Consider the following 19,057-nt stretch of genomic DNA (forward strand, 5'->3'; position numbering starts at 1 on the left):
TGGTCACTGCATCCAAAGTGACCCTAGGGCCAAGGCCTAGTCCTCGCCACAACCAGGGCAACGCAGTTCCCCTGCTGTTGATCTTGCCAATGATCCAGTGAACCAGACTGGCAGAATTCAATGCTACAAGTGCACGACAGGGTCTTGTGATCCCGATGAAAACATCCAAGACAATTATTCGCCCCATTGGTTGGATCACACACTGTCTCTGCTTTATGGTACACAAGTCCAGACAACAACACAACAATGGTATGAAATAAGCCCGGCTCCATTGCTGATGGGATAGTCTTTGTATCCAGCAGTGACATGTGATCATAAAAAAGGCAGAAACACAATGACACTTGTGGGCTGCCCTTGGCACAATCCTTACTGATTTGATTTGATGTGAAACAACAGACTTCACTGTACGTTTTGATGTCCAGGTGACAAATAAAGCCAATCACTTTATCCAAGTCGATGAGAGACTGGCAACTCAAGAACCATGCTCTGGTTGGGTACCTCTTCTTGAAGGGCAAACTAGAAGAGGAACGCTGTCTTCAGTAGGGTAAATTTTGCTATTGTGAGCGAGTTAGTCTGATGTCACAAGGATTCCGAGCAGATTTGGGCTCCTTAACTGCGAACTTCTGTGTTGGCATTGGAGAGGGTTCAGAGGAGGTTCACGAGAATGATCCTGGGACCAACAAGGTTACTGCATGAGGAGTGTTTCATGGTTCTCAACCTGTACTTGCTGGAGTTTAGAATATTGAGGGGGCATGTCATTGAAAACTAGCAATATTGAAAGGCCTACACAAAGTGGATGTGGAGAGGATGTTTTCTTTAGAGGGGTGTCTAGGACCAGAGGGCACAACCTCAGAATAGACAGACAGAAATGAGGGAGAACTTCTTTAGCCAAGGGTAATGAATCTGTTGTATTCATTGGCTGCAGAACCTATGGAGGCAAAGTCATTGGGTACATTGAAAGCAAAGGTTGATAGGTTCTTGATGAGTGTTCAAGGTCACGGGGAGAAGACAGGTGAATGGGGTTGAGAGGGGTAATCAATCAGCCATAATAGAATGGAGGAGCAGACTTGATGGGCCAAATGGGTGAATTCTGCTCCTATGGCTTATGGTAGTATGGATTTACCTCTCCTTGACTCCAACTGACTTCATGATGCACCCTTCATCCAGATACTAGCAGCTGCTTGTTAATAACATGATCCTAGTGAGAGTTGGCAAGGAAATCTGCATCAGTTTCTTACAGTCATCAGACTGATCACTGCCTGGTCCAGTTTGTTATTAGCTTAAGGATGGCCCCGAAACAGCAGCAGCATCAGAAACATGGTCATGTTCTGCGAAGGCCCACTAGAAAATGCATTTCAGTGTAGTATATGGTGACATTGACATACTTTGATAATAAACTTACTTTGAACTTTGAGAAAATCAATGTTGAAAGGTCAAAGTAAATTTATTTTCAGATCACCATAAACACACCCAAGATTCATTTTCTCACAGGCATATTCAATAAATCCATAATAGAATAATAGAATCAATGAAAGACCACATCAACTTGGCATTCAACTAGTGTGCAAAAGACAACAAACTGTGTAAATGCAAACAAAAAGAAATTATAATGATAAATAAATAGCAATAAATATCAAGGACATGGATGAAGAGCCCTTGAAAGTTAGTCTATTGATTGTGAGAACATTTCAATAATGAGGCAATTAAAGTTGAGTGAAGTTATCCCCTCTAGTTCAAGAGCCTGATGATTGAGGGGTAATAACTGTTTCTGAACCTGGTACTGTGAGTCCTAAGGCTCCTGTATTCTCTTACTGATGGCAGCAGTGAGAAGAGAACATGTTCTGGGTGGTGGAGTTCCCTGATGATGGATGCTGCTTTCCTGCAACAATGTTTCATCTACACAAAACTACAACTGCAGATGCTGTGGATCAAAGAACACGTACACAATGCTGGAAGAACTCAGCAGGTCAGGCAGCATCCGTGAGAAAAGAGTAGCCAACGTTTCGGGCCGAGACCCTTCATCAGGAATTGGGGGGAAGAGAGGGCCGAAGCCCAGTAATAGAGATAGGGGAGGGGGTAGGCTACTCTTTTCTCACGGATGCTGCCTGACCTGCTGAGTTCTTCCAGCGTTGTGTACTTAATGTTTCATCTAGATATGCTCAATGGTGGGGAGGGTTTTACCCATGATGGATTGGGCCATGTCACACTACTTTTTCGTAGGATTTTCTGTTCAAGGGCTAGGGTGTTTTCATACCAGGCTGTGTTGTAGGTCTCAATGAGCCCACAAAGAAAACTATTTTCGAAGAGTGTCTCAAAGAGAATTGGAATTGGTTTATATACCAAGCTGCAGTGAAAATGTAATTGGGCAAAGGATGCCATACATACATACACACATCAAGGCAATAAAATTTTAAAAAGACTGAAGAGCTTATTTATTTTATTAATTTATTTAGAGAAACAACGTGGAACTGCTCCTTCTGGCCAAATGAGTTGCACTGTCCAGCAACCTACCCATTAACCCCAGCCTAATCACAGGACAATTTACAATGACCAATTAACCTACTAACCAGTATGTCTAGATGGTAGGAGCAATCCAGAGCACTCGGAGGAAACCCATGCATTCATAGAGAGTACGTACAAAACTCCTTCCTGATGGCATCAGAAATGAGCTGTGAACTTCCACGCTATGTCGAAATAGCGCCACGCTAACTGCTATGTTACTGTGGCACCTCACAAATATAATAGGTAATGTAATATATTAGTCATAATTACAATGTGTGAGTAGCACGAAAGCAGAACACTCATTCTAACACTTTACATAATGACTTCAAGGAAAAGCTAGCCTCCTTTAACACTGTTATATGCTCTGCAGATTATTGCAGAGAACAGCAGTGATTCAGAATACTATTCTCAACTACAATCTGACCGTTGAACCCTGCAGCAACCTATAACGTCCTCAGTCAAGGATCTGCCACAAAATGTGAGGGATTTGCAATATTTTTAACAACAAAATTACTTCCATTAGGGTGAGTATAGTTACAGATACTGGTAACCTTTTTCAACACTCCTGTAAAAAGATAGCAACCATATCAAAATATACAAGTATTTCTGATGTAGAAATCTTTAAGATTGTAACAAAGAATAAACCCTCTACTTGCTGTCTCAACCCTATTCCTACCACATTTTTTAAGGACTCTTTTAATAGTGTTTTCAATTCTGTTAGAAAAATTATTAGCGCATCCCTTGAAAATGGAGATTTTCCAGATGTCTTCAAAAATAGAGCTGTCAAACAACTACTTAACAAGCCAATAAAAACAGAAAATGCTGGCAGAACTCAGCAGGCCAGACAGCATCTATGGGAGGAGGTAGTGACGACGTTTCGTACCGAAACCCTTCATCAGGAGTGAAGTAACATGGGATGGTCGAGGGGGGATAAGAAGTTGGGGGAGGGATAAAGTAGAGAGCTAGGAAGTGGTAGGCTGGAGAGAAATGGGCTAGGAGGAAGGTGGAGAATTATGGGAAATAAAAGAGAAAGAAAGGTAGGGCTGGGGGGAGATTATAGTGAGGGGGGAAAAAGAGAGAGAGAGAGAACCAGACTAAAATTATAGATAGGGATGGGGTGAGGGTATCAACGGAGGTCTGTGAGTTGAAAGTTCATGCCGGCAGGTAGGGGGCTACCTAGGCAGGAGATAAGGTATTGCTCCATCGACCTGCGTGTGGCCTCATCTTGACGGTAGAGGAGGCCATGGACAGACATAGAGTGGGAGTGGTCTGTGGAATTGAAGTGTGTGGCCACAGGAAGATCCCGCCACTGCTGGAGGACTGAGCACCGGTGTTCGGCGAAATGGTCTCCCAGTCTGCGGCAGGTCTCCCCAATGTATAAATGGCCACATCGGGAGCACTGGATACAGTATATCACCCCAGTTGACTCACAGGTGAGGTGATGCCTCACCTGAAAGGACTGTCTGGGGCCTGGGATAGTGGTGAGGGAAGAAGTGTGGGGGCAGGTGTAGCACTTCTTCCATTTGCAGGACTTCCATTTGCCTGGACGGAGGTCGGTGGGGAGGGATGGGGGAGATGAATGTACAAGGGAGTCGCGTAGGGAGCGGAAAGCCGAGGGTTGGGGGGAGGGGAGGATGTGGCTGGTGGTGGGATCCCATAGGAGGTGGCAGAAGTTACAGAGGATTATATGTTGGATAATCTGTTCTGCCAGCGTTTTGCATTTTTATTTATTTCCAGCATCTGCAGATTCACTTGTGTTTACTTAACAAGCCAAACTTGATAGTGAGGTACTTGCTCACTACAGGCCTATATCAAATCTTCCCTTCCTGGCCAAGATTTTTGAGAGTCATTTTTAACCAACTCAACAACTTTCTGAATGAGAACAATATTCTAGAAAAGTTTCCGTTAAAATTTAGAGCAAACCACAGCATGGAAACTACCTACCAAAATTGTTAGTGACCTTAGTTTCAGTTCTAATTCTTCTGGATCTAAGTGCTGCCTTCAATAAAATTGACCACAGCATTCTCCTAGATTGCTTTGAGTCTGTCTCGTTCACCAATCAACTTCCTAGCTCTTTACTTCATTTTTCCCCCTCCAAGTTTCACCTGTCGCCTGGCGTTTCTCTCTCCCCTCCCCTCACCTTTCAAATCTACTCCTCAGTTTTGTTTCTGCAGACCTGCTGAAGGGTTTCGGTCTGAAAGGTCAACTGTTTTCTTTTTCCCATAGATGCTGCCTGGCCTGCTAATTTCCTTCAGCATTTTATGTGTGTTGCTCGGATTTCCAGCATCTGCAGACTTTCTCTTGTTTGTGGTAATGCCTGTAACTGGTTTTGCTCATATATGTCAGAGAGAATGTTTTTTGTATGTACAGGAGAACTTTTTCTAAGAAATGCAATGTACCTTTTGTGTTGCTCAGGGAAGCTGTCTTGTTACCCTACTCTTCTCCTTATACCTGCTCCCCTTAGGAAACATAATTAGAGAGCATAAACTTGATGTCCACGGATATGCAGGTGACACAATTGCAAATTCAGTTGAGCCTGATGATGATAACTCTCTTTGTTCTCTGACTTCTGGTTTGACTGTGATAAACAGTGGATGAACAACTATTTACAAAAACAAAATGAAGATAAAACTGAAATACTTTTGGTTGATCACACAGATGAAAGATAAACTTCTTGATCAACCTGGGAACATGGTTCCTTTTGCAAAATCAGAGTAAGAAACCTAGATGTTATCTATCCTTGATTAAGATCTGAATTTTAAATCCCACAAAAACATTTAAGATGTTGTGAGAACATACTTAAAAGCAAAATTTTGGTGAATAATGTTTTCCACTTGATTGTTCCTGTGTAAACAGATTGAGTTAAACTGCTGCAGGATACCGTAATGTATTGGACTGTTTCTGTTTTCCCTCAGCATTTTCTACATTTATCATCTTGGTTACTCCTTTATTATATATTTTTGATACTTTTTTGTGTTAACCACCTGGTCTGTTTCCGGGAAGAAGTGTCCAACTCTGAGCCAGGCGTTCAATGCTTCCTTGTTGACATCTAGTCTTCTCAGATCATGGAGATGTCTTCTATGAAGGGTCATGCTCTTCCATTAGTTAAGTTCTTCTTCATTCTTCTGAGTTGCGTAGTGATACTTTCTTCATTCTTCTGGGTTGCGCTTTTATTTAAGTTTAGTAGTGTGTACCTTTTATCAGAATTGCATGGAGTGCTGAATATTATTATTGTTACTTTACAATGTTAGCAGTTGGGGTTTAATTCCCATCACTCTCTGTAAAGAGTTTGTACGTTCTCCCTGTGACCATGTAGGTTTCCTCTGGTGCTTCAGTTTTCTCCCACATTCCAAAGATGTACAGGTTAGTCTTACTAAATTGTGGGCATACTACGTTGGTACTGGAAGAATGATGACTTTCACAGGCTTCCCACAGGACATCCTTGGACTGTGTTGGTCAAACAATGCATTTCATTGTATATGTTTTGATGTTTCAATGTTCATGTGACAAATAAAGCTAATCTTAGAAATATTAATCTTTTCACGAATTGGAAACTCCACTACACATTATAGGATTACAAAATTGCTCTTCCAGCACCTTAAAAATGATTTGCGAGTTGATAGGTTAATTGGCCCTTGTAAATTGCTTCTCATGCGTAGATGAGTTTTTGCGTTGTGAGAACAAAAATATTGTTAGTCTAAATTGGTGTTTGGTGCTAAAATCTGGAGTTTGTGTCTAAACTGGTCTCTGAACTAGCTCAGCAAGTACTTCAGTTTTGTTAATTCTGCCTTAATCGCCTTGCATCGCCTTCAGAAAGGAAGTTAGTGAAGGTACACAAATAACAACTAAAATTAGAATTGATGCTTTCACGTACATGGAGGGAAAGAAGGTCTGACTCTTCTAAGAAATCTGCTCCATTATTGATGCATTTGCTGGCATCTCACCTCTCAGCAGAGGTGTTAATCTCCTAAAAGGTTATTGTTTCTGTTACTTAAGTGGCTCAGGAAGCTCACAGAACACAGAACAGCACAGCACAAATCAGCCCTTTCAGCCCATGATGCTGCCTCAACACTTTAATTTACACCAAGATCAATCTAATCCTTCCCTCTCACATAGCCCTCCATTTTTCTTTCATCCATGTGCCTATCTAAGAATCTCTTAAGTGTCTCTAATGTATCTGCCTCTACTATCATCCCTGGTGGTGTGTTCCACGCGCTTACCTATCTCTGTGTAAAAAAAACTTACCTCAGACAGTCCCACTATACTTTGCTCCAATCAGTTTAAGATTATTCCCCTCGGTATTAGCCATTTTCACCCTGGGAAAAATTCTCTGGCTGTCCACTCAATTTATGCCTCTTATCATCTTGTACACCTGAATCAAATCTGATATTCTACCTCTTACAGTACACCCATCCCCATACGTTCCTCTTAACACTTAAAGTTATGCCACCTCATGTTAGCCATACAAAGTATTCATCTGGAAAGGATTCCATTTACAAATGCTCAAATATATTTGGAGAGGGGTGTGGAGTTCTATTCCTTGTTTTAACAAGACTTCAATGTTACACGTGGAGGACAATTTCAGGCCTGTTGCTAGTAATTATATTTCTCCCATGAAGTCAAAAAGCACAACAATAAATGAGGTATTTGCTCTGCAAACAACTGATATCTTTTTGTAACAGCTTGAATCCCAAGAACATCTACATCCCTGAAAAAAGGGTCAAGTGCTTTCCTGGCGTATATCACAATTGTGCTCCTATCAGGTTTCCTGTATCTGTACTCGGCTGAAAGCCCCAGAGGAGTTTATTCATCTATTTCCCTCCTTGAACCAACTTGTACAGCTCTAATCGCCACCCCACCATAGCAACACATACAAAATGCTGGAGGAACTCAGCAAGTCGGGCAGCGTCTATGGAGAGGAATCATCAGTCAATATTTCGGGACCCTTCATCTTGGGCAGAAAGGAAGGGGGCAGAAGCAAGAATAAGAAAGTGGGGGGTGGGGAGAGGGAAATAGTAAAAGTTAATGAAACTATGTAAGGGAGAAGGTGGGCGGGGAAATGGTCTCAGTCTGAAACATCAACTGCGCCACCAATATTCTTTTGGAATTATTATCGATGAACTCTGGTTGCCGTCTCTACATCCGAGACTGACTTTCCTTCACGTTGGGGTTCCAATATTGCCAGTGCACATCATGACAGTGTATTACCAGAGGGCATATGCTTAAGGTGAGAAGGAGGTAATTTAAAAGGAGACGTGAGGGGCAAGTGTTTTACAGAGAGTGGTGGGTGCCTGGAATGTTCTGCCTGGGGCAGTGGTCGAGACAGATACATTAGGGACTTTTAAGAGATGTTTTGAGAGCACATAAATGTGAGGAAAATGGAAGGACACGGACATTGTGTAGACTACTAATTTAATTGGTTTGGAATAATGCTGTTACTGTGTTGCACCGTTCTATCTTCTGTTTTTTTTCTTGCACTTGTGGATAAACGTACTTATGCAGACGACAATAAAACTCAGTTTTGAGATTTCTGTATTGTCCTATGATGGTATTGAAATTTGTTCCAACAACAAAATGAGCAACAATCAAAAATGCAGTGCTAATGTGCCTTTCATTTTTTCCAGGGTAGGTGAGCTGTGAATCATGTTATCCAGACAATGTAGCACATTGAAAATCTTTGTAATTTTCACTGTGGTTTTTCGGTGTGTTACTACTGAGTGGAATTTGTGAAATAGGTGATTTTCTGAGCCATTCTTATGAAAAGAAAACATTCTGAGACATAGTCGGATGTTAGCCTAATTCTTCAATAATAAGACTTTTCATTGTAGCACTATTTTATGTCAAAAGTCATATGAAGCATTTAAAGATGAGTGTGATGCTGGAGGAAGTGGTTGAGACAAGATTTACTGAACAACCTTTGACACTCCATTATTTCCAGTAAGTTACAACGAACTGGTCTTCTGCTCACTACTCTCTGGTTTATTCGCTTCAGCGCTGAACTGATTCAGCGGCTGTAGCCTGCAAACATCGGCACTCCCCTCAGCACTGAACGGGCTCTGTGGCTGTGGATTCACTTCTGGGGACTCTGCAGTCACGCTGTCTGTGTCTTTTTGTTTTTTGTTTACATTTTTATTGTTTGCATGATTTGTTATTTTTCTCGCTCATTGGGTGTTTGATGGTTTTTGTTGTGTGGGTTTTTTTTTAAAATGGGCTCTTTTTAAAACATCTATATCTGTGTGACTCTGTGTGTCTGTCTGGGCTCTGTTTCTTTGTATTATGACTGCCTGCAAGAAGACAAAACTCAAGGGTTTGTACCGTATACATAGCTTGATAATTACGTATTCTAAACTTTGGGAAGGCATGTCTTCTTGGAAATTATTTTGCCAAGAGAAATTTTGTAAATTACAAAGTTTATGTAAAAAGTATTATAGATATTTTGGTATAACATATTCCCTGAATGGCAAGAAATAGCTTTGTAAATTGAAGACTCCAAACTACTACTACGTCGACTCAGGCCTAGAGGGCCAGCGTCGGGCATGATGATGGACTCTCCACTCCACCCTCTGCCTCATCAGTGTGTTCAGTTCATCTACATTAGCCATGCCATTATCTTCTAGGAGCGTGTTGACCATAGTCTTGGGAGGGCGCCCAGGGTTCATCCTCCCATGCTGGGGCTCCCATGTGATGACTAGGCTGGCAGGTAGCTCAGGGTGGTGTTAACACCTGAAGACTCCAAAGGCACTATAATATTATACTGAAAATTGATAATTTGTTTAATTATAAATCAAGGAATACCTGTAAACAGTTTTACTGTACCTGTTTGGTAATACAATGCTTAGCTCATTAAAGCAGACACTTTAAACCGATCACTCCATCCAGTATTGATCTGTGTCACAGGGCCCAGGAAGAATATCAGGGAAAATGCTAACGTTCACCTTCCGGGCAGACTAGTGAACTGTTTTTGTAACTTTAAAGGTGTGAAAAATTTTGCATCGATATGATTCTTATCTCTGTTGAGGTTCTAAGAGTTTAAAATTAGAACAGTTTAAAATCGCATGCAAACATGTGCACACTTGCACGCACACTCAGAAACACACACACACACACTTTCATATATACACACACACACAGAGTCATGCAGATATAGACACATACAGGCACACATAGATGAGCACACACACACACACACACACACAAACACAATCACACATACATTCACACACACAGATAGACAGACAGACAGACAGACACACATACACACACACACGCATACAAGTTATTTTCAGGCTAATATTGTTGACATCACTTTGCAAACATCATGTGAATATTGAATATATTTTTTCTGCTCTTTTCCCAGGTTTTTGCTCCCTCTTCCTTGCAAGCACTCGTCTCTGCTTCCGCCGCAGGATGAATGGCAGTACGATAGAGAACAGCACGTTAGAGATGCTCACCAACACAATGTTGCACCACACCCTTCCCACCATCTACCTAGTCATTTTTGTCATCAGCACTCCCCTCAATGCACTGTCCCTCTGGCTGCTGTGCTGCCGCATGTGGCCCAAGACCCCCACCATGATATTCTCCATCAACCTGGCCATCACGGATCTTCTCTACAGCTTGATGCTGCCCTTCCAGATCATATACCACTGGAACTGGAACAACTGGGTCGTGGGAGAGCCACTGTGCCGACTGGTGACCCTCCTCTTCTATGGGAACATGCACTGTTCCATCCTGACAGTCATGCTGATAAGCGTGGAGCGCTACCTCGGCATCGTCCACCCCCTGCGCTCCTCTCAGTTCCGCACCATTAAAACCGCCGTCTTACTCTGTGTCATTGTTTGGCTCTTTGTTTTGTTGGCCCACTCGCCGCTGATGTACTCCGAGCTAACGTATGAAGTTGCGGTCCTGAAGATCACGACCTGCTTCGACGTCATGCGCCGTGACATGTTCCCAGCCTTGTTTTATTTTTATCTCTACTTTTCCATTCAGATTTTCCTTTTTTTCCTCTTCCCCTTTATAGTCATGCTAGTGTGCTATTCTAAGATTATCAGAACCCTACTGAAGACCCCAGCAAGGGAAATGAAAGAGTCAAGGAGACAGATTGTTTATTTGACAATTATGGTGCTGTTTGTCTTTACTATCTGTTACCTCCCCACACATATTATTATGATTGCCCATTTTGTACGCTCCAGCCAGAAGAGACCGATCTATGTCATCTACAAGCTCTCTCTGGCTCTGATCAGCTTAAATGGATGCTTTGACCCATTGTTGTATTACTTTGCCTCAAAGGAGTTTCGGCGGAAGGTCCAGAAGTTATGCCCGTGTCTCCCCGTTGACGATGGCGACAAGACCTTAAGCAACACCATGCAGCCCCTGGCTATGAAGGGCAGTCAGTTGTAGGGTTGAAGGTGAGGTCTTCCATTTGAGTTGATGGAGGAATGTGCACCATTACCACTGTCCTTCAGACTGGCAGTGGTGGGTGAGAGTCACTGACCTGTCCGGCAGTCACCTGGAATGTGGGCAGGCAGAAGGCACCCTTTGAGATTCAGGTTTGTGGAAACATACAGTGACGCAAGGTACCCTGCAAATGCTGGAAATCCGGAGTAAAACACAAAACGCTGGATGAACTCAGCATGTCAGGCAGCATTGAGAGAATAAGCAGTTTGCCATTTTTGGCTGAGACCTTTCAACAGGCCTGGAAAAGAAGTGGAGGGAAGCCAGATTGAGAAGGTGGGGGGGAGAGGAAGTGATAGTTGAAGCCAGGTGAGGGGGAAGGTAGGTCAGTGGGGGAGGAGGGGATGAAGTGAGAAGTTGCGAGGTGACCCATGGAAGAGGTAAAGGGCGGAAGAAGAAGGAATCTGATAGGAGAGGAGAGTGGGTCATGGGGGAAAGGGAAGGAGGAGGGCCGTGATGTGGAAGTGTGGAGAAGAGAAAGGGTACAAAGGGAAGTCAGAATGGAGCAAGTGAAAGGCATCATTTGCGTCAACAAGCAACACACCTGAGGATGTGCTGGGGGCAGCCCACAATCATTGCTACATATTCCAGCGCCAACATATCATGCCCAGAATGCTCAAAACATAACTAAGCACAACACACACCAAAACAAATTATCAATTGTAAGTGATATCGGGCAAAATCAGAGATTTGGGCGTATTTCCCAAGTGCATGGATAAAAACTGCAGCTTGGAGATTTGGGGTCCTGCTGTGATTTGCCTTTTAACTCCCCTGGGGCTTTCCATCTCCACAATACACAGGACAAGGGTATAATGCAATATTTACACGGTTATCTGCAACTCCAGAGTCACCAAACCTACTGGAGGGGCTTAGGGGCACCTGCAGTCCTGGTGCAGGGTTTCAGCCTGAAATGTCAACAGCACCTTTCCTCCCACAGATGAGGCCCGACCCGCTGAATTCCTCCAGCGGATTGTTTGTTGCTCTGTATTCTGGCCTCTATGGTCACCAGGAAGCTCAACTCTTTACACGTGCACAAAATGCCGGAGGAACTCAGCAGGTCACCAGCGTTTAGGGAGGAGAATAAACAGGGTCTCAGTCCGAAACGTCAGCTCTTTATTCCTCTCCATAGACGCTGCCTGCTTTGCTGAGTTCCACGAGCATTTTGTGTGTGTGTTACTCTGGAATTTTAGCATCTGCAGAATCTCTTGTGTTCAAACTAAATCAATTCTCTATCGTGGTGCCCTTGCAGTGACACTGCCACTACGTGTTAAGACTCTGAGCTCCACCCACTAACTTCCTTTGCAAAAAATGGGGGATGAGGGCAGAAAATGCAAGCAAACACCATTATCGGCAGATGTCTCGTATCACGCTGACCTAGAAATATACTGGTGGACCTGAAACCTGGAATTCCTTACACTGGAGGAGGAACAGTCGTATATTATAGCAGCTTGCTGTCACCTTCTCCCAGGCATTGTGGGATGGGCAATAAGTATTGACCCTGGCGGTGAAATACGTGAAAGAAAAGCGACTTACTTCAAATATAACTTATTGACTGTAAAGCACTGAGGCATGTTCCACGAATGTGAATATTGCCCCAAAGATACAATTTTTAGTTAACATAATTTATACAGAGGAACAAGTTGGAAGAAAATCTGTTTTGAGTATTGAGTATTGTTTTATTATGGTCACATGTACCAAGATACAGTGAAAAGCTAGCCTTGTGTACTGTATAGTCTTGTATACAGTTGACTTGATGGTAAATCTCAGGCCTATTTATTTACAATTTCATGACCCATGTGTAGCATGTAAATAACAGAAATGTGTAAAGTGGAACATGTATTGAATCATATAATGTAAAAAATAATTTGCCAATGTGTTAATTATATTAATAAACTGCTTTGGTGCTCCTGGTATCCATGGAAACCTCATACAAGTGTGACGTTACTTCATGCATTGCAGCTTAACCAACCTAACCTATTCTGAGGGTGTAGGACGTACCTTTAGAACAGAAAGGAAGAGGAATTCCTTTAGCAAGAAGGTGGTGAATCTGAAGAATTCATTCCCACAGAGGGCTTTGGAACCAAGTCATTGGGTGTGCTTAAAATAGAGGTTGATAGGTTCTTGATTAGTGAGAGTGTCAAAGGTTACGGGGTTATGAGGTTACTCATCTGCTGAATCTTTGTACTAAATTCCCACTGCTGTCTGTAAGGAGTTCGTACGTTCTCCCTGTGATCACTTGGGTTTCCTCCGGGTGCTCTGGTTTCCTCCCACAGTCCAAAGGAATACTGGTTGGTAGGTCAATTGGTCATTGTAAATTGTCCCATAATTAGTCTAGGATTAAATTGGGGGTTGCTGGGCGACACAACTTGAAGGGCCTATTCCGTGCTGTATTTCAATAAATAAAAGAAATAAATGAATCAATTCCAGAGCCTGGTAAATGAGGACACCAAATTCCCTTTGAACACTTCTCACTCATTCACGTTAAAAATATTCAGCACTTAATTTATTTTGTTTTTGCATAGCAAAATGATGTCAGGTTTCTCCATGTTGTATTCCCTGTGTTGTTCCACATTTACTAAGCATGACTCTATCCCTTTGAAATCCTTTGATTTTGCTGGACAATCAGTATTTTGCATCCTGAATACTTCTGGGTGCATCTTTTTGATTTTAGGCTGCTGATCCTGAAAATCATCATGAAATGCCCCTATAAAGCAGCATTTAAAAAAAAACTCCTATTTTTTATTTGTTTCAATTCATAATTCAGGTCAGAATAACTAATGCCAAGAAGGCATTTTAGTTGGTCCAGATATCAAATAGGTCATCAATAACAGGCAAGTCGAAGAACTTTAGTAGGACTGGAGAAAATCGCTTGGAATTGCGTTCAAGGATGTTTCTGAAAATTTTCTTGGCAACAACAGAGTACTAAGCTATGTGCAGCTGGTTGACAACATGCTTGAAACATACAAAACCAGGAAGTGCAATATATAGCTGAAGATTCATTTTCTGCATTCTCATTTAGACTTCCTTGCAAATCTTGGTGCTGTCAGTGATGAATTTGGTGAAAGGTTTCACCAGGACATTGCAGCTATGGAGAAACTGTATAGGGCAACTGGAGTAATCCCTGCTGGTTAATTATTGATGGATGCTTCAGCAAGAAACTTTAGACACTGAGTAGAAATGAAAATCATCAACAAAACATTTTTAGCTGAGTTGAACTATTGCAAAGTGTCAGCACCGTTAATCAATTAAACACATCATGTTCAATAGAAGTTAATTCCTTGTTTCTCCAAATTCCTACATGATACAAAAAGTGTGGAATTATATTTGTGTTCAGCTTCCAGAGGCCTATCATAAACCAAAAAAAAAATTCTCAGGAAGCAGCACTTTCAAAAAACAATGTTGTCCAGTGTTAAGGAGCATTTAAGATTTAGTCCTGCATCAGAACATGATGTCACATTAGCTGAGCGATTATACATTTGTGGACAAGCAATCTGGTGGCCTGTTTTTAGGAGCCTGAGGACCCTCACCCAACATTTTAGAAGCAACTTCTTTGCACCTGCCATCAGATTTCTGGATGATCCATCAACATTGCCTCACTGTTCTGCTTCCACATGATTATTTTTGTAACTGATGGCAAGTTTCATGTCTTGCACTGTACTGCAGCCACAAGGCAACATATTTCACAATGTATGTCAGCGATAATGTGATTCTCATTCTGATATCCAACATCATCAGATGGGTTACTTAAATGAATTAGATGGATCTGTGAATCAAAAAAAATCAGCATTTGTGACCATAGAGAAAGTGTCGGCTAAAGAAGTATGGTGTCCTTACCTTGAAGACGTTTAACTACCATCTTAAATTCCCACATAGCTTCTCAGTTTAAGGACAATTGACAGATGAGGATTAATTGCTGTTTTCTCTACAGACACCCAAAATGCATGAACAAGTTACAGAAATACTCTGTAATGCCGTAATTTTAATAATTACTTTCTGGTGCTAAAGACTAATTTCTGGTCTGGATTATATAGGCAGTCCCTGGGTTACGAACATCCAATTTATGGGCACTCCATAAATATGAATGATCTCCCAAAATATTAGAAACAGAAAACCTACAGCACAATAAAGGCCCTCACAAATGCATTATACAGTTTATTTTATATGCTATGTCTTTCTCTGCATAATTTAGCACACCACTATTATTCTTATTTCTTTTAACTTGCTCCTTGACTTTTACTACTAACATATTCAAAAAATCTCTTAGGGTCAATCTGAGCATTATTAGCAATATCCTTCTCAACTCATCTTTTGGCAATCCCAATTCCGCTCTTGGCTCTCATATTTTCACATGCCTTATGGTTAACATCATTAGAATTTTTTTCAGTATTCCTGATGTAGCTGTCTTTTTTTCAATAATTTTTCTATATATCTTTATTCATCCATGTAATTGATCCATTGTTTTTATTGCTTCTTCCAACCTTGGGCATGAACATTCCCTGCACTGCATGTATTACCTCTTTAAATCGACCCCATTGTTCCTCAACTGACTCAGTGTCAACCAGCTTCTTCCAGTTTAACTTCTGAAGTCTTTGCTGCATCTGCACAAACATTGCCTTTCTGAAATTCAATGTAATAGCTTTGGTTTTTGCTGATATACGCTCCCAAAAAACTTTGAGACTAACAACATTGTGATCGCTTGTTCCCAAAGGCTCAGATAGTTGCATAATCAAATTTTATCCTGATTGTTACACAAATTGTGGGCAAAATCAGCCTGTGGGCATCTGTAAAAACAAACCCTGTTCACAACCTGGTGATTAGTTATGCTAAATAATTTTAAAATATCTTAAACATGCCAATGTAAATATTTTAAAATTTGGTGTGGGTAGCATAGTGATTAGTGCAACTGCTCGGGGCATTCCAGAGTTCGGTGTTCAATTCCAGTGTCGTCTGTAAGGAGTTTGTATGTTCTCCCCATGAACCATGGCTGTTCCAGTTTACTCCCACAGTCCAAAGATGTACTGGTCTGTAAGTTAATTGGTCATTGTAAATTAGGCTAAGGTTAAATAGAAGGTTGCTGAATGAAATGCTAGTAGGGCCTGTTCTGTATTGTATTTCTAAATAAAATATTTTAAAATATTAATCATATTTCATCTATCATGTTTATGTTCAAATCTTTATTTAGGCCTCTGTAAAAAGACGTGATACCATTATCTGAGCAACACACACAAAATTGCTTGAATTTCCGGCACCTGCAGATTTCCTCATGTTTGTACTATTATACACCACTTCGCTTTTACAAAAGACCTACATTAGTAACCTGTTTTCACATTACAAAGAGGATTTTCGCTTTTACGGAAATTTTTCCCATATAAAATAATGGTTCTTCGCTTTACGCCATTTTGGCTTAAGAAAGGTTTCATAGGAATGCTCTACCTTTGTAAAGGGGGGGGGGGACACCTGTATTATAATTTGTCTGACATAAGTTCATATTCTCGATCCTATAAACATCAGAACTAGTTTCCTCTCTCTTTGTGGAACACAGAGGCCAGGCTGCATCTAAAAGGAGAAGCACTGTCGATGTTTCGGGCTGAGACCCTTCGTCAGGACTTCTCCCTATAGATGCTGCCTGGCCTGCTGTGTTCCACCAGCATTTTGTATGTGTTGTTTGAATTTCCAGCATCTGTAGATTTCCTCATGTTTGTACTATTATTTGAACTACTGCTGGTGAAAAATCTTCAATACGACAGGCTGCTCACCTGGGTTGTAGTCACTGGGGTATCCTCTTAACAGACCACTGGGCAGTAGGCAGTTATTGTGCAGAGTGCAACAGATTTTGTACATTGCACATTTAGATGGCAATGTAACATAATGATTTTCACTCCTCATGTCTGTGAAGGATGTAAGAAATAAAGTCAATTCAATTCAGTTTTCACGGATGGCTTTCTTCACATTCAGTATTATTTTACAGCTAGCTTCAACATGGCGTAAATTTCACCAGAGCAGGTGAGAAGGGCTCTGGGCAAAGCACTGGGATCTGATGGTGCGAAACCCAGGGTCCTGAAGGAGAGTGCTGAACAGCTTTGGGAGTTCTCCAGTGCGTTTTCAATCTGAGTCTCAGACTGGAAAGGGTCCTGACTGTGTGGATCCAATTCCCAAGAAAGGTCAACCAAAAGTCTTAACTACCGTCCAATGCCCTCACACATCATGAAGACCCCAGTGAGCCTGGTCCTGCTTGACCTCCAACCCCCAGTCAGATCGGTCCTCGATCCTCTGCAGTTTGCCTACCAGGAGCACACAGGATTTCAATGATGCTTTCATCTGCCAATGCAGGTTGGCACTTCCGTTGTATCCTGGATAATGGACAACCTGATTGGCAGACCACAGAATGTACGGCTTCAGAACTGTGTGTCAGACACGGCTATAGCAGCACTGGGGCCCCTCTCCTGTATTGGCTCCCTTCCTGTTTACCCTGAATACCTCAGACTTTAGATTACAACACTGGGTCATGTCATCTGCAGAAATTGTCTGACGACCCAGCAATAGTTGGGTGTATAAAGGGAGGATGGGAAGATGAATATAGGGCCCTGGTGGAGCACCTTGTCAAATGGTGCAAGCTGAATCATCTGCAGCTCAACATCAGTAAGACAAAGGAGATGGTGATGGACTTTAGGAAGACTAAGCCTGCACTGCTCCTTTTACTATTGATGGTGAGGACTTGGAGGTGGTGAGGACCCTACAAGTACCTGAGGGTGCACCTGGATGACAGACTTGAGTGAAGCACCAACACAGAGGCTGTGTACCAGAAGGGCCAAAGTTGTCTCTACTTCCTGAGGAGACTGAGGTCCTTTGGAGCATGCAGGCCTCTCCTTCACATGTTCTACCAGTCTGTTGTCACCAGTACAATCTTCTATGCAGTGGTATCCTGGGGCAATGGTATCAACATGGGTGATGCCAACAGACTCAATATATTGATTAGAAAGGCTGGCTCTGATAAAGGAGACAAACTGAAAACACTGGAGGCTGTTGTAGAACAGAGGACCCTACTGAGAATTCTGGCAATTCTGGACAATTTTTCTCACCCTCTGCATGCCAACTTGGCTGAATAGAGAAGTACTTTTAGTAAAGACAACCGTGCTGCTCCAAAGAGTGATCTATGAGGTCATTTTTACCCTCACTCATTAGGCTCTATAATGATTCAACCTATAGCCGGGGAAGTGATGACTCCCTCCTGTTAAACTGTTCGAGGTAACTTATTTTTTATTCTTCCTTACTTCTCTTCTAATTTTTATATCTGCGCACTTGTGATGCTACAGTAACACTGTAATTTCCTTTGGGATCAGTAATGCATCTAGATGATTACACAAAGTCTGTCACCTGCCCCGTCTCATTCCCTAATAGGAAGTCAAGTATTGCACGCTCTCTCACTGGACTTCATACACTGATTAAGTTCCCTGAACTCTGTCTCATCTAGTCCTTTTACAGTGTGGGAGTCCCAGTCAATATATAGAAAGTTTATATCACCTACTCTCACCAGTTTATGCTCCTTGCAACGGTCTGCGATCTGTAATTTTCTTTGGGATCAGTAAAATATCCATCTATCTGTCCTTACCACTGATTAGCCACACACTCCAATTTACAATGCAAATCTCAAACTGTGAAATGTAAATGAATTGTTACTTTAAGTACACGCTTTGGTAAATACCAGATTAAATTTGCAATTTGCTGGCACTGTAGAAATAACAAAAGAGTGGGTCAATGCATTATAATGTGCTCCAACATGAACTCTGAACTCTGAACTCATGAGAGGTATTTGCATTTATTGCAACAAAGTCAGGGACATGAATGAACCTGATAAGAAAAGGTCGTTGTCGTTAATTCTTATCTGACACACTTCCGCTACTTTAACAGGGGTGTTATCAGATATACCGTTAAAATCACAATGAAAGGGATCCTGTTTCAATGTGTTCTACTTTGCAACTTGCAGGCAGATATCAAAGCATTATGAGGTAAATCAAAGTTCAAAATAAACTTATTACCTGCTGAGCGAGTCTCAAGATGGCTATGGATCAGTGTTCAAACAAACTCCTTACAGCACAGTACA

At 41.8% G+C, this 19,057-nt stretch overlaps 1 protein-coding gene across 2 annotated transcripts in view; it reads left to right on the forward strand.

The window, feature by feature from the left end:
- Positions 1–11,218, forward strand: part of LOC132390718 (P2Y purinoceptor 8-like) — a 67,416-nt gene extending 56,198 nt beyond the window's left edge. The window contains exons 1-2 of one of the 2 annotated variants that reach the window (XM_059963273.1): positions 2,899–3,026; positions 9,860–11,218. In XM_059963273.1, coding sequence (XP_059819256.1) covers positions 9,910–10,902 — 993 coding nt within the window. In that variant the 5' untranslated portion in view covers positions 2,899–3,026; positions 9,860–9,909 and the 3' untranslated portion in view covers positions 10,903–11,218. Of the gene's footprint in view, positions 1–2,898; positions 3,027–9,859 lie in introns of those variants that run through there. The other variant, XM_059963272.1, reaches the window with a different exon arrangement.
- The last annotated feature ends 7,839 nt before the right edge of the window (positions 11,219–19,057 follow it).

This window comes from Hypanus sabinus, chromosome 3 (assembly GCF_030144855.1).
Source record: "Hypanus sabinus isolate sHypSab1 chromosome 3, sHypSab1.hap1, whole genome shotgun sequence".
NCBI lineage: Eukaryota > Metazoa > Chordata > Chondrichthyes > Myliobatiformes > Dasyatidae > Hypanus > Hypanus sabinus.